The sequence below is a fragment of the Scomber scombrus genome, chromosome 4 (genome assembly GCF_963691925.1).
Source record: "Scomber scombrus chromosome 4, fScoSco1.1, whole genome shotgun sequence".
NCBI lineage: Eukaryota > Metazoa > Chordata > Actinopteri > Scombriformes > Scombridae > Scomber > Scomber scombrus.
Window position 1 is genome coordinate 22,726,344 of NC_084973.1, and position 15,086 is coordinate 22,741,429.

The 15,086-nt window shown below is 40.0% G+C and overlaps 1 protein-coding gene across 1 annotated transcript; it reads right to left on the minus strand.

Moving 5' to 3' along the window:
• Positions 1-10,971: 10,971 nt before the first annotated feature.
• On the minus strand, positions 10,972-12,682 carry cldn5a (claudin 5a). The gene has a single exon (XM_062417731.1). The coding sequence runs from the start codon at positions 12,450-12,452 to the stop codon at positions 11,802-11,804; it is 651 nt and encodes a 216-aa protein (XP_062273715.1). The 5' UTR covers positions 12,453-12,682; the 3' UTR covers positions 10,972-11,801.
• Positions 12,683-15,086: the final 2,404 nt, after the last annotated feature.

Genomic DNA, 15,086 nt, shown 5'->3' on the forward strand with positions numbered 1-15,086 from the left:
GGTTTCACAGGAGAAATCCAGACTGAGTGGCAGCGGTTGGGACTGAAACATGCTGATATCTGCATAGTTCCACAGTAGAGGACGTTGATGCAAAACGTCTAATTGTAACAAGCGAGGCGTGTGCGTGTGTCATCACTTAATTGTGTGTGAATGTGTATTTCTCGCTGCGTCCCCTGGGTTAACTGTTTGAGAACAATTTACTTCCATAATATTGTTTACAGTCACATCAGAGCGATGTTATCCAGGAAAAGTAATCCCCCAAACTGAGTAAACAGTACGCAGATACACAAAAAGTTGGGGAAGACGCATTTATATCGTTAAGAGGGTGGAGAAGCCATCTATTTTTAGCAACATAATTATCTTGAATTGCTGATAAATGCATCCTCAGTTGTCTCTTTTTCCGCTGTTGTCTCCTCTCCTCTGTGTGTGCAGTTTCAGTTATTTCCTCTCGTGATAAACCCTAAAAACATTTTCAATCATCAGACTGGTCATCTACAACCACAATATATATTTTATTTGTGATGAATCTTTGTCTTGTTAAACTATAATAGTAAACTTTATGTATGTAGCACTTTTCTAAACACAATTACAAGGAAGTGCGTTACGGTCAAAAAAAAAAGAAAAACAGGAAAACTGTAAAATATGACCTAACAAGGCAGGACGATAATATTGATACATAATATTGATACAATAAACAATCCAAATTATTCTTAAAAATGTAATGAATTAAAAGAAAAACAGCGTGCAACAAAACTAAAATGGACTCAGTAAACAGAAAATAAGGAAAGTTAAATTTGATAAATGTCCCTCTCAAATTTCCAGTGTCAAATGAGGCATCTTCAAATTACTTTAGTATTTTCAAAGCATGAGTCAAAAAGCTGAAGTTATTCAACTAATAGTGATATAAAGTCAAGAAAAACAGCAAAACCTCACATCTGATAGGATCTGCTAAAGATATACTGGATATAAAATAGTCTGATTAATTTTCTGTTGATCAACTAATTGATTTTCTGGAGTTACCTGGTTTAAGAGCAGACGTGATGCTGGTTTGGGGTCGTCTGTTGATGCTCCAGCAGAGCATCCACCTGTTCACCTCATCATTTGGCCTTCTCCCCTCAGCCATCAATCACTTTGCTCTCCACTTCCCCCCCCCCCCTACAACCACTCCTCGCTCTATGCATCTCTGCTGAAGTGGGGCTGCTGGCCTTTCCGCCGCTTTGCATCTGAGGAATGTGGCATGCAACACACACACACACACACACACACACACACACACACACACACACACACACACACAGAGGGGGAAACATACCCTCAAAGGCAGGATCGTACAGCCGACATGGTGATGTGCACTGCAGCATGTTTGAAGGCCTCTCACTCCAACAGGCGTGTTGCTTTTGGTCTTCAGGGCTGAGCTCCTTAGCAGGGCTTCAGGGGGATGTCAGTGGGAGTAATGATGAAGAGTTAGTGTTTTATGGTGTGTAAGATGCAGAATTTTGTGCTTTGAGATTCAAAGTTTTTCATTTTTGATAGATCAGAGAAAAGTTGCAACTGTGCCTGTCGTAACTTGTCTGCATCAAAATGTTTGCTCAATTTAATATATTTGATTACAGACTTACATGGTCCCAAAAACTGCTCGAAATTTCTGCTTCAACAATTACAAACTTGAGCCAATAATCTTAAATAAGGAGAAACTTTCCCAAGAGAGCAACAGAAGAGGAACAAAGAGACATGTAACGGATATATTTAGAGTAGACAAAAGTAATAATAATCTTTATTTATATAGCACTTTTCTTAAAAAGGTTGCAAGGTGCTGCACATGTAAAAGCAAAAACAGTTATAACAACCAAGTAAACACAATTAAAGGACAAAGCCGGCCATTTTCTATATTTTTCTTGTCTCGTGCAAAACCAAACCAGTAATTAACTGATCCTACTTACATGTATTGTTTGTCTATCCAAAGCCTGTAACATTATAGTCCTCTGCACTGTAGGCCTCCATTGTTGTCCAAAAACTATTAAAAACACATCAATGAGCAGGGATGAAAGATAACGTCACCCAGTGCAGCGCTGTAGCTCATTGACACAAACAATGCTTTAAGTAGGAGAATGAATAGCAAGAGTTCATTGTTGGTTTGGTTTTCCACATGAGATTTGTCAACAAAAAGAGAAATAAAGAAAATCCCCAGCCTTATCTTTTAAGTAAAAGAAAAAACATCAATAAAAACACACCATTGGAGTGCAAAGAATTAAGGAAATAAGATGCACAAAGTACATGGTAGTTATAAAGATCTGTTTGACAATGTACTCACAGAGCATATATTGACTCATATTACAGGAAGTTAAAGAGCTACTTCATATCAGCTAAATGTTTCTGTCAGTCACTTTCCTGCAGTGGTGTAGATGTGTACTCCAGCATGTGACGGTACACTGTGACATCACTGCATCAGGTGAGTTTACGGGTACGACTGAGCACACAACCGAAGTGAAACAGTAGAAATATTGAACCAGAGACAGCAGTGAAACTCTGCTCCTCATTCTGATGTTCAGTTACTCTTTAAACATTTAGTTTGAAAGTAGTTTCCATCTCCACTTCCTTCTTCTGCTGCATCCTTTTAAACCATTTCGGGGGTTTTTCATCCCTCTGGCCTCTCTGTCTCTTAACAATCTCAGATTCCAGATAGGATTAGCTATACTGGACAGGCAGAGACAAAGAGCCACAGCTGACTGTTTCTGGCTGCTTCCTGTCTGTCAGTCATGCTGTGAGAAGATGCTCACACACGCTTAACACAAAGTTCAGCATCTAATCAGCCTCATAAACATCTTCTGCAAACTAACAATTCATTAAAATCATCAAAAACAGAAAGAAAAAATAACTTAATTTCAAACATTTTTGGTATTTTTCTGTCCTGCTGCTGCCACCGTCATGTCAGCTTGTCAGCTTGTCAGCCCACAGATGCCCCTAATGATTCTTAACCCCTGTGACCTTTAACCCCTCAAGCCCTCTCACAGTTGGGGTGTTATTCCCTGAATTGCTCTCTTTTCGTTCATTGTTTTAAAGGACTTTAAGGCAAAAAGAGATAAGTACTGCCTGGAAATAAATGTGCATGAATTAGTGGATGCTGCAGAATTTGCGTTCCTTTGAATTTTTAATTTTGCTTTTTTTTATGTAGGTGGACTGAAATAAATTGTGCATGTTTGAGGTTTTTAATGCACTTGAGCTGTTTATTTATGCTTCGTTCACTTCATTCAGTCATTTGGAGACAAGCAAATGATTGACAGATTTGTGCCAGAACTGTGTACACTTTTCATGTCTGTACCTCACTTTTAATTTATTTTGATTACACCTGGATATGATTTTATACTGTGCTAAACATCAAATTAATTCAAAGAGCTGCAGCCTCTGCCTCTGTAGCATTTCCTTTTAAGGTAACATTATTTTCCACTGTAGCACTGTAGAATAAAGCATACATTGTAAAGGGAGATAAACTGTCACCAATAACTTAATTAAACATTTTAGCGACAGTTTACAGCTTATTAATATGTCTTAATAATGCATGAATCAAATCTTGCCAGGCAACATAGCCCAGCTTTAATTGATCAGAATCCCCCTTATGTGGTGCTGAAACGAGTATTCAATAAATTAATCAGTCAATTGACAGAAAAGTAATCGACAACAACTTTCATAATTGATTATTAATTAAGAACATTTTATTCAAGTTTATAAATTGTGACAAGTTACTTTGAATTATATGTGTACAGTATCATTACAACTTTTAAAATCCACAAAATTGTATCCACTCCTTGAATCTATGAATATACAGATATAGTTCATCTCTGTGTGTCTCCTCCTCCACTCTCAGTGTTTGTTCACTGGAGGCTTTAAGTTTTCACATCCTACTTGTTTAAGTTGCACACTGGACCACGATTAGCCCCAAACTACTGTAACTGTAACGTCACAAATCATGCTTGCAGGTTCACAGCATAAACTCAGATTTTCCACAAGCAAGAAACTTTCGCCCTTTCTCCAGACAAATATGAAAACAGTCTCCTTGTGTCAAACTGTACATACATCCTTCATTTTTGTTTCTATTTGATAAAATCTTGTAACTTATCTGTAAAGCATATGAATATCTATAGTAGCAGCTCTTGTAAAGGTACTTCATGTTAAAGTATTTAAGCTTGCAGTTATCTAGTGCCATTAAGGGGTTGTTGCTTCTGTATTTAATATACAGTATATTATAAATATGCTGTTAAATCACTTGGTATCTGAGCCACATTTAGGTCAATTCAGCTGGCATGTTGTTCACATTATATTTGGGTTAACACAGTGGGACACCAGGGAGCCATAACAGCGTCACTCTGCAGTCGGCTCAAATGAGAGAGTCTGATTCTCTGTGGTAGGTGGTTCAGTCATGCAGGACTCTCTTCAGTGGCCAACATGCACTACAACTTTTATTCTTGCTAATACTCTGCAGCCCCATGCACAAAGACAAAATAAGTGAAAAAACCCTCTTTAAATATGAATCTTTTACTCTGATATAAATGAAATATAAATTAACTTTTTAAAATTTCATGTGTTTACTTTTTTGCATGTGCTCTGCAGCAGTCCTGAGAGTAGAGAGCAAGAGTTTTCCTGCAAGATGCAATTAGTGTGGAAACAATACACTCAGTGCACCTCGATCCTGATCCTGTGTGTGTGTGTGTGTGTGTGTGTGTGTGCGAGCGTGCGTGCGTGCGTGCGTGCGTGCGTGTTTGTCTGTGTGTGTGTGTTTGTCTGTGTGTCTGTCTGTGTGTGTGTGTTTTAAACTGGCTGTTTGTTTACTTAGCCACTGATTGCTATATCCTAAAGTATGTTAATATGGGAGCCAAATTTGGAGGCCGAAGCTAAAAGCAGCACCACCAGTGCCTCAATCCCTGAGCTGATTGCAAACATGGTGATTAAATGTTGGCATGGCGATCCGCTGCAGCCCGCCGTGTTTTTTTCATTCCTCGTCTTCATCACATACATTTTGCTAACCATGCCAAATCAGAAATGTCTCCTGATCCCACCCAGACATTCCTCATGCTGCCAGGCGCCCTCTTCATCTCAGCAGAGGGCTGTCATTCACCGCTTACCTACAAATATATGTGCAAGTCAACACATGCTCTCATGCGTACCCTGCTTGTTTAAACTTGCTTCATTTTGATGATATACTGTTTGGCAACATCATCTCATTCAGACAGGCATGAAAGGAGTTCACACACCCTGTTTCAACTTCTCATATGTTTGAGATAAAACCATCTCTGTGCACTCTATTTATCTCTCTGTTAGGAAAACACTTCAACTGTTGCTTTTAAAGTGTAAAAGTGTCTTAAATTGCACCAACAAAAACTTTAAATATTGTGTAATTCTTAGAAAGTCAATTGAATATTTGGCAGCATCTGTTATAAATATTAAGGTTATGGTTAGATTTACGACTGCCCGCTCTAGCTTCAGGTATGTACCTTCATTTGTATCAATATTATAGACTAGGCAATGTTCCCCTTAACCCCCCTTTAGTTTATTTATTTTTTTTCCCTTCAGGTAGCTTTAAGGTTGTAAAAATAATCCTTATCCACACTGTCTGATAGTGTTACATATATATTAATCATACATGTTGGTTTGTTCGAGCTCTTTATTAAAGCTATGTGATGTTTACTCCGAGTGAAATATACAAATCCACTATAGGAAATGTTGGCTTTGTACAAAGTTTGTAATGACGGATCCATCATCAGAGGTTAGGGTTACCTTCAGCTGTAGCATACACACACACAATGATACTACCATTATTATTAGTCCAATTTGCCCACTGCTACCACTATAAGTATTGGATATATTTATATTATTATTGTAGTTGTTGTGCTTCTCTGTGTCTCTTTCTCTTCTCTTTCTGTCCTTCTTTCTCTCTCAACCCAATCGGTCAAAGCTGATGGTCGCCCACCTAGAACCCAGTTCTGCTTGAGGTTTCTTCCCATTAAAGGGGAGTTTTTCCTTGTTGCTGTCGCCAAGTGCTTGTTCGTGGGGGGAATTTCTGTAAAATAAAGAGTACGGTGTAGTCCTGATCTACGTGAAAAGTGCCTGGAGATAATGTTTGTTGTGATTTGGTGCTGTGTAAATCAAATTGACTTGACACATTTTCCTGCATCAGCTTGAGACAATTGGTATAAAGTACTGTGCAAAAGTTTTAGGTACTAAAGGTAAAGTGAGAATGCTTTCAAAGATAATATGTAAGTCATATATTATTTGCCGAAAATAATATATAAATCATATATTATTAATTGTCAATATATAAATCATATATTATTTGGTGTGAACACGCTTTGCCTTTCAAACAGCCCCAATTTTCCTTGGTACACCTGCACACAGTTTTTTCGAAGGTGCTTGGCAGGTTGGTTGTTCCTGCAAATGGGAAATTGTCACAGTTCTTCTGTGGATTTTGATGTCTCAGTCACTTCTTTTTCTTCATGTTATCCCACACTGACTCCATGGTGTTGAGATCAGGGCTCTTTTGTCCAATTTGGGACAAAAGCTGTGTGCCCAATTGGGAAAAAGTGGATTTTTTGGTCAGTGGTTAAGGTTAGGGTTAGCGTTAGGCAAGTAGTGGTGATGGTCTGAAGTGTGTGTGTGTGTGTGTGTGTGTGTGTGTGTGTGTGTGTGTGTGTGTGTGTGTGTGTGTGTGTGTGTGTGTGTGTGTGTGTGTGTGTGTGTGTGTGGACCAGGTATTCCTCATGTCGTGGAGACTCGCCTCCCTTATGGTCACAAAAAGCAAGAGAATGTAAATCATTAATTTTAGGGTGAAGGCTTGGTTTAAAGCTAAAGTAAGGTTAGGGTAAGTGTTCAGGAAATGAATGTCCTCTGAAGTGATGGAAACACGAGTGTGTGTGTGTGTGTGTGTGTGTGTGTGTGTGTGTGTGTGTGTGTGTGTGTGTGTGTGTGTGTAGTTTTGGGAGAAGTTAAACGAACCACCAAGCTCCATTGCTCCATTTCTCCTGACACACACACACTCCAACCCTCCACCTCCACCTCCTCCTCCTCCTCTCCCACACCCTCCATGTTCCTTCCTGTTTCCTGTTCCGTTGTCCGCTGCACAGGAAACCTGGCCGTGCTACTGGGCTGCGACAAAACTCGTGAGTCACTATGCCATAAAAACTTTGTGGACTTTGCAGGAGAAAAGAACGTGGGTTTTTTTTTTTCTTCTGATCTCCATCTCTAACCATGTTAGCTCTCACATTGTTTCTCAGACAAACAGCTCATGGGGTCTTTAACTCTGTAGACAAAGACACGTTTGTCCTCCACGTTCAACCACCTGCTGACTCTTGGCTTTACTATCTATGAGTAAGCTCCGTCCAGCTGGGGCTTCTGTGGACTGTATGCACCTGCTGGCTCTGATGTAAGTCTGAGTCAATCAATAAAAACACTAATTGAGTCTCATTTAGTTTTTGAGTCATGTTCATTGCTACATTTAAGGTTGCTTTGAAGTATCGTTAAATATAAATTTAAATATGAGAGGCACCATGTGAGCTAGTGACTTGCTGGTGTGAGCTGCTCGTGGGTTGAGGGTTGTGACCCTTATCAAATGCTGGGGATTCGTGGTCGATGAGATCATGCTTGGTCAGTCGAGGGAAGTGGCTTTCAACTGGCCTGACCCGAGCACAGCTTCAGAGTTCAAAGATCGTGTCATGAGAAATGACTCCCGGGCCCTGCCCTGCCCTGCCTCCCCCCAAAAAAATGCTCAGTACTCAGTGGCTGCACAAATCTGAAATCGACACGCAACCTGACCGACGTCTGACACGACCTTAACCATGTGGCTCCTACTCAGTCAGGCTGCATGCAGCAGGGTCAAGTTTACAGGTCAAAATAGTTCTCACAGTGTTATATCATCTCTCTTTTAATGATCCATTTTTATGATATCAGTGAATAACAAATCCATCAGCCAGACATGTACTTCTCGCTTGTATATAATCATGTTTTTCACTCCCTTTGACTGGAGCTCGTATTTGTGTTTCTAATGTGCAACACTTAACATGTGTTCTTAGAATAAAACACAATGAAGCAAACGTGTTTCTGCTGTCACAGCTCTTTTTCCAGTGGCCATTACAGGCTTTAAGTAAATCCCTCCTTCATCTTCCAGACTGTTGTGTATAGGCTGCAAACGTGTGTGTGTGTGTGTGTGTGTATGTGTGTGTGTGTGTGTGTCCATGTGTCCATGCTGGCTGGAATGTCTGCCGACCAGGCCTTTTATTAGGCTCATCCATACCACCACATTATAGGCTCCCGTAGCCAGGCAACTGCAGGTCCTGGCTGGTTACCATGGAGAGCGCCCATTGAGTGACGTCGTTGGCCCTATTCGCCTCTGTCCTCATTGGAATGGGGGGCTTTTTTTAAAGGTGCACCCCCAACTCTCTACCCACACACACTCACACATACACTCACTTAACCCCTTGCTCACACACACACCCTGCGCTTCGTCACCCTCTGAGCTGTGACTACAGGAGTGGAACTAACAATCTGACAAAAACATCTCACTGAGGCAGACCAGACCGGACCTTCCAGGGAGTGTCTTTGTGTAGAAATCCTCTTAGAGAGCCCAAAGTAGGGGCACGTAATGTAGGCAGCTGTACAGCGAGTGCTGGGAAATGTTGACTAAATCGGATATTACGCACTCTACCTTGATGACATCATATCATCTGACCATATAGACACATTTCACTCAATTATAACAGTAGTTACAAGTTACAAGTGAAAAGGACTCTCAGATACCGTGGAGACTGGGTAAAAAGTCATATTTTAATAGTTTGGCATGAAAGAAGGGCTGCAAACTTTTATTTTCATTACTCGTTAATATGACAATTACTTTCTTGATTAATTGAATACTTTTTAATTCAATAAGATGTCAGACAATTGTAAAAATGTCAAGTTTACATATTCAAATTGCTGGTTTGGTTTTTCAAAGCCAACCATTTGCCTGTTTAATATCAAATATGACAAATATTTATATTTGGGATGCTGGAACCAAACATTTTTTGTTAAAAAAAAAAAACATTTAAAAAAATCAATTATCAAAGTTGATTGATGTTCTGTTAAACTAACTGGAGCATAACTATCCTTATTATACTTGCACTTTCATCAGAATGAAAGAGATACATATAGATGCTAAACACTTTAAACCCTGGTTTGGTAACAAATCAGTATCTAATTGCCTTTATAATGATTTTAGGTTATAATGGATTTATAAGTTCAAGCTATATTGCCCTTAAACAAGAGATCTTTCTGAGTCATTCAGTGTGTCTTTTAGTAGGAATCCAAAGAGTTCCTTAAAATGTCTTTAACTGGGAAATCACATGCTGTGGGAGATGAAATCATGTGTCTGTGAATGTGTCACAACGTCCGTCAACATTTTCATAAGTAACTGTAATTTCATTACACATTTTTCTCAGTAACTGTAACAGATTACAGTTACATTTATTTTTTAATTAATGCTCATAATGCAATTACATGTCACTAGTTACTCCCCAACACTGCTAACTGGTCTATTTATTAACTGCTTCATCTCTTCAGTAAAGTTTATTCTTGATCTTGGGAAAATGACATGAAAAAAAACAGAATCCCATCTCTATTAAGTTTGTCTTTCCAGACGTTTTACCTGTATCACAAGATCTTCCTCATCACATTGACTTTACTCAACTGAATTCTCAACCAAAACAAGCCAGTAAGTGGACGTTGAGTTGGGATTGTTTTGTCAAACAACTATTTCAAAGTTTAAGGATGCATTTTCATGCTTAACGTTTGGTGTGCTTTGGGTGAAATTATAACAGCTACTGAGCTCACATGTCAACAGATCCATTTCCATGACAACTCAGCAAACTTCATCTCTGGGGTAAGACTGTGGGATCTGGTTGAAAGCTGTTGGTGGGGGGAAAGCTAGTATGGTGGAGCGGGGATTAGTTTGTTAAACTTTACCATAATTTCAGGATATGATATCTAAATTTCAGATTATATTGTGGATATGATATTAATAGTGTTATCTTTGTTCAGCACTTCAAGTCAAGTCTAAAATCCAGTAAATAGACAGGTGTATAATGTAAATGTGGAGGGCATGCTTTGATCATTTAAACTGTACCTCAGCCTGACAGTCAATGTTTTCTCTGCTTTAATGGCACAGCTGAACATGCATTGATCAGACCCTCCCCTGACTGTATGAAGACTTTCTGCATGGCCATATTTTCAACTTTTAGGAAGGCATATGACCTGCTAAGATCCTTAAGTGACCAGCAAAACAAGTATGGATAAGCTTTCGTAATCCAGTCACAGTTTTAAACAGGAAGTATGTTACTCACACACTGAAATGTTTTGTGTTATGTTTTTCTTTTGTTGTCACAAGTTAAAAAAGCCTAACTCTTTACTACATTTATTCCAATATATCATCACCAGTGTATGGATAAACGTGGTGCCCATGAAGCAGCTTTGGATAAACTACTTGCTTCAAAGTGATGGTGTATAATCTATTCTTCTTTCCTAGCATCTCCCCACTGAAGGGAGATGGGGCTCTGATGACTGATGAATGGAGTGACTTGCGGGAAGACGAATCCAGCAACTTCTCCTTAGCCCTAATTTGAAGCTTTTCATTGACTGAGAGCGAGGAAGGGTGGGGGTGGACTGAGAGGGGGTGGTGGTGGTGGTTGTGAGGGGGGTCGTGGAGTATTGTGAGTTGAACAGCAGAGCCCCACTCTAGCTGAATGGGCATTGTCATCTGGATTTCTATGGCTAACCAAAATACTTTCTCCCGCCGTGGGGGTTTATGGATTCATGGTGGGAACGGCATGCATTACGCACAGCCGTGGAGGGCAGAACATCACAAGTCAGTTGTCAGTTTTGTTTTAAGAACACACTTTGGAGTTCAGACAATATATTCAGTTTAATCTTAATAAAATGAAACAATATTGCATCTTTGTATACATGAATAATGAATCATTACATGAAACGTCAACAAACCAACAGAAAACAAAGTTTATTCCTAGAATTTGTGAAAAGAAAACCGATTTCCTGCAGTGACAATGATGCAAAAACTTTGCAGATGCTCAGTGCAGCCGAATAACGGACTGTAACATGTCATGTTGTGACCTATAAATCCCAGGCTGTCTGGGATCTACAGGTCCAAATTAAACTGCAAACTGTATAATCAACGCCATCAGCGTCTGCACAACACAAGAGCCTGTCCATAGTTTATTAGGGCTTTACCATGCATGCACTTTTCTTCTTCTTTCTCTTATTGGACATTGTTGGAGTCCTCAACATGTCGTTGTAATTCCACTAAAGGAAATGGGTTTGAATGTATGAGAGTGCAATTCATTCAGTTACTGTATGTTTGTACTGACAGTGCACATCAAGGCAAAGCAACAGCGTATATTCAATGGCAAGAGTTCCTCTAGAAAAGCAAAAACTTTGTAGTTACAACAGTAAACAATTCAAAATACTAATAATTTCGAAGACTTACAAAAGCAGGTACCTAACAAAGATACTCCTTTTTGTCGTGAGCTACCTCTTGTAGTTGATAGTCTTTTAAAAATCTCCTGTAGATACAAAAAGGATTTGTGAATGTGTGGTCCGAGCTTATTGAAAGGCCAGTGTAAAACAGCAGAGGTGTTTCCATTGATTTTCAAAGTTCCTATTTCTAAAAAACAAAACAAAAAAAACTGCAGGTGCAAAGATAACGTCCGTCAAAAAGAGTTTTTCAAAAGCTGCAGGTCACTTTTACGCACCGCCTGCAACGAGCCACATAGCTACACATAATTCCTCTTGTCATAGTCCCCGTTCTGCGTGGTGGCTCTCTTGGTCTGTGCGTATTTTACCGAATATCCCGTGTTCCCGCTGGAGGGACAGGAGCAGCAGAGCAGCGATCCTCCGATCAGCAGCATCGCCGTGGCTGCCCAGCCGATGTAGAGCGCAGCACCGATCTCCCTCTTCTTAGATGGGGGAACCTGAGGGTTGTAGAAGTCCGATATGATGTTGTTGGCCATCCAGCAGAGGGGCACAAGCACAAACAGGCCACTGATGATGTAGATGGCCCCTCCGGCGTTCACCACCCGGGCTTTTACGTATTCAGTGCGGATGCAGTTAGTGCACTGCGCACCCGCTATCACAACCATGAGCCCCAACACTCCCATCACAGAGGAAATGATGGAGAGCGCTCTGGCCGCCTGCAGGTCGTGGCTGAGGGCGAGGACGGAGTCGTGCACCTTGCACTGCATCTGGCCAGTGCTCTGCACCACGCACGACATCCACAAGCCATCCCAGATTGTCTGAGCCACCACAATGTTGGCTTCGATGAAAGCCGTCACCTTCCACATAGGCAGCCCGCAGGCAACCATCACCAAGAGCGAGCCAATTACGCACAGCGACAGTCCCACGATCTCCAGTCCAGCCGACACCATTTTTCGTTTTTCGTTCTATCAGGTCTGTCCGAAACTTTTCAAACTCTCTCCTGGATCCTCTTCTTGAGAGCAAGGTGTATTTCGGATTTTTATTTCTTGATGAGCGCTTCGTTCTTGCCTCGCTGAGTGTCAAATTGTTACTTGCGCATCGCTCACCACATTAAATCAAAGATGTAAGAGACAGCAGCTCTTGGTCCTTTTGTTAGTGAGGCGATGTGAAAACAACTGGAATCACAGTAGCACTGGACCACGAATATTTGCGGGGTGGGGGTGTGTGGACTCAAGGAGAAACTTTCCTCCAATCAGCTGTAGCCGCATCCCCAAGAGACCAATGAAAACGCAGGGAATTTGTGAGCCTGAATAAAGCGGTCCAGAGCGCATTGTGCGTTTGAACAGTTATTTACAATGAATAGAGGGGGCAGGGGAGGGAGAGAAGGCGCACTGGGGGTGTTGTATGAGTATGGAGCTGCTTAAATGCAGTGGTTTGGTGAATCAGGGCGCTTGTTATTGATTTTTCAGACACAGAGGATAATGCCAGTTGTCTGTGGTATAGCTACATAAAAGGGCCAGTTCCCACCCTGTTATTGCCTGTGTGTGACGCGCAGGCTTGGGGAGTAACTGAATACATGTAATGGCGTTACTTAATTAGGATACAAAAAAAGGTAACTGTATTCCGCTACAGTTACAGAAACATGACGTAATCTGATTACAGGTACATTTAGTAAAAATTGGGATTATTTAGCAGGATTACAATTTTAAAAACACATTTTAGAATAAAGAACGACATACTACCATGCACTGAAAAAGTACTAAACGTGAGCAGAACAGAAACAAGTGGGAAAATTAGCTCTCTGATCCACAAAGTCTGAGTAGAGGATGATGTCCCAAAGACTCCTACAAATTAGTTAAAAGATAGTTTGAGTTGATGACAGCTTGTAGCGCACATACCTGATCTCCACTGATATGTTTGTGTGCGCGTAAAGTTTTGACCTGACAGTGTGTCATTGATAACCGATCACGTTCAATACTGAATAAGTCAGAAAAACTCAGTCTTCACACCGTCAACGGGCCAGGTGGTGTTTCATCAGATGCTTTCCTGATAATTACAGCCCCGTGGATTGCGCAGTATTTACACCCGCTATCTGCTCCGTTTTATGGGCCTATACAACAAAAGAGTTTGCGCTAATCTACAGCTGAGAGTAACACACATTTGGCTGTATGTCACAGCTGGCTGCAGCAGCAACACAGCAGCTAAAACAATAACGGAGTCTCCAGACTGATAAATAGGCTGTGCGCATTTACGCACGCGTTACAGCAGTGGTTACTGACGGTGATTGATGTTCTGTTGCACATTTACACGTCAGCTGTTACACACAGACTCAGGTTTAGATGGTGGGATTGTTTGTAATAAAGCAGAATTTATGGATGAACCCTGAACTCTATCAGAGCTTACAGGACATGTTTATTTATAAGTAGCTGAACTTATTTTAAGTAGCCCAGTGTCTGACTGTGGATTTTGCCCTTGATATAATTAAAGATAAATATCAAAATCATTCAAACCGAGAGAGAGAGAGAGAGAGAGAGAGAGAGAGAGAGAGAGAGAGAGAGAGAGAGAGAGAGAGAGAGAGAGAGAGAGAGAGAGAGAGAGAGAGAGAGAGAGAGAGCACACCAATTCTCTGAACACAATATCTAAATCCTAACTGCGTGTGGGAATCTTTGTCAATTTTGTTTTTTATTTGCATAGAATTTTGCGCGAATGAATGTGCCCTTATTGCATATTTGGTATTGCAGTAACCCAAAGAGAGTAATAAAGTTACATTACTTTAATATTGTGGTACTTGGATTACGTTACTGACTAAATTCTTTAACAGGTCTATATCGGAATACAATTTTAAAGTAACCCTCCCAACCCCGGTGACACACTTAAATGTCTTTCTTTAAACTGCAGAAAATAATAAATAAAATAAAGTTTACATTCATTTTTTAAATGTATTCAGTCTTTACAAAACAATTAAATAGGCTTTAAAGCTTTCTTTTATTGAAAATAACAACCTCTTACATTAAATCCACCACATCTTTTGTGTTAGCTATTTAAGATAACATTTAAATCAGGTTTGCTCTTGTTTATCGGTTGTTGTTGATTTGTTTATATTTGTTACGTTTTTTGCATGTTCCTATATATAGACTAGTATGGAAATGGATTAGGGCCATATGTGAACAATGTATTTGAGTTCTTTCTGACTTCAATCTCAGAACTCAAATACACGTTTCATATATGGCCCTATACTCCATGATGTCGTTTCTTTATGTAAGTATATTTTGCATAAAGTATTCAAAGTTTTACTCAAGTTTCAGTGATCAATTAGTAACTGATTTAAATCCTTTATATTAGCTAATGTTGAGTATCTTTAAAAGCATATAAGCAGCAATTTTTCAAGCTCATCTAAAATCTGCTGTGTATGCAAAATCTTCATATGTAAAGTAATTCATGTGAATAAAAAAGTACAAAGTTATCCTGGAGTGGAGCAGAACGATAAAGTGGAATAAAAAATAGGACCTACCTCAACATTGAACAAAAGTGTAAATATCTACTTTTCACCACTGGATTGTAGATAGGCGTATAGTCTGCATAGT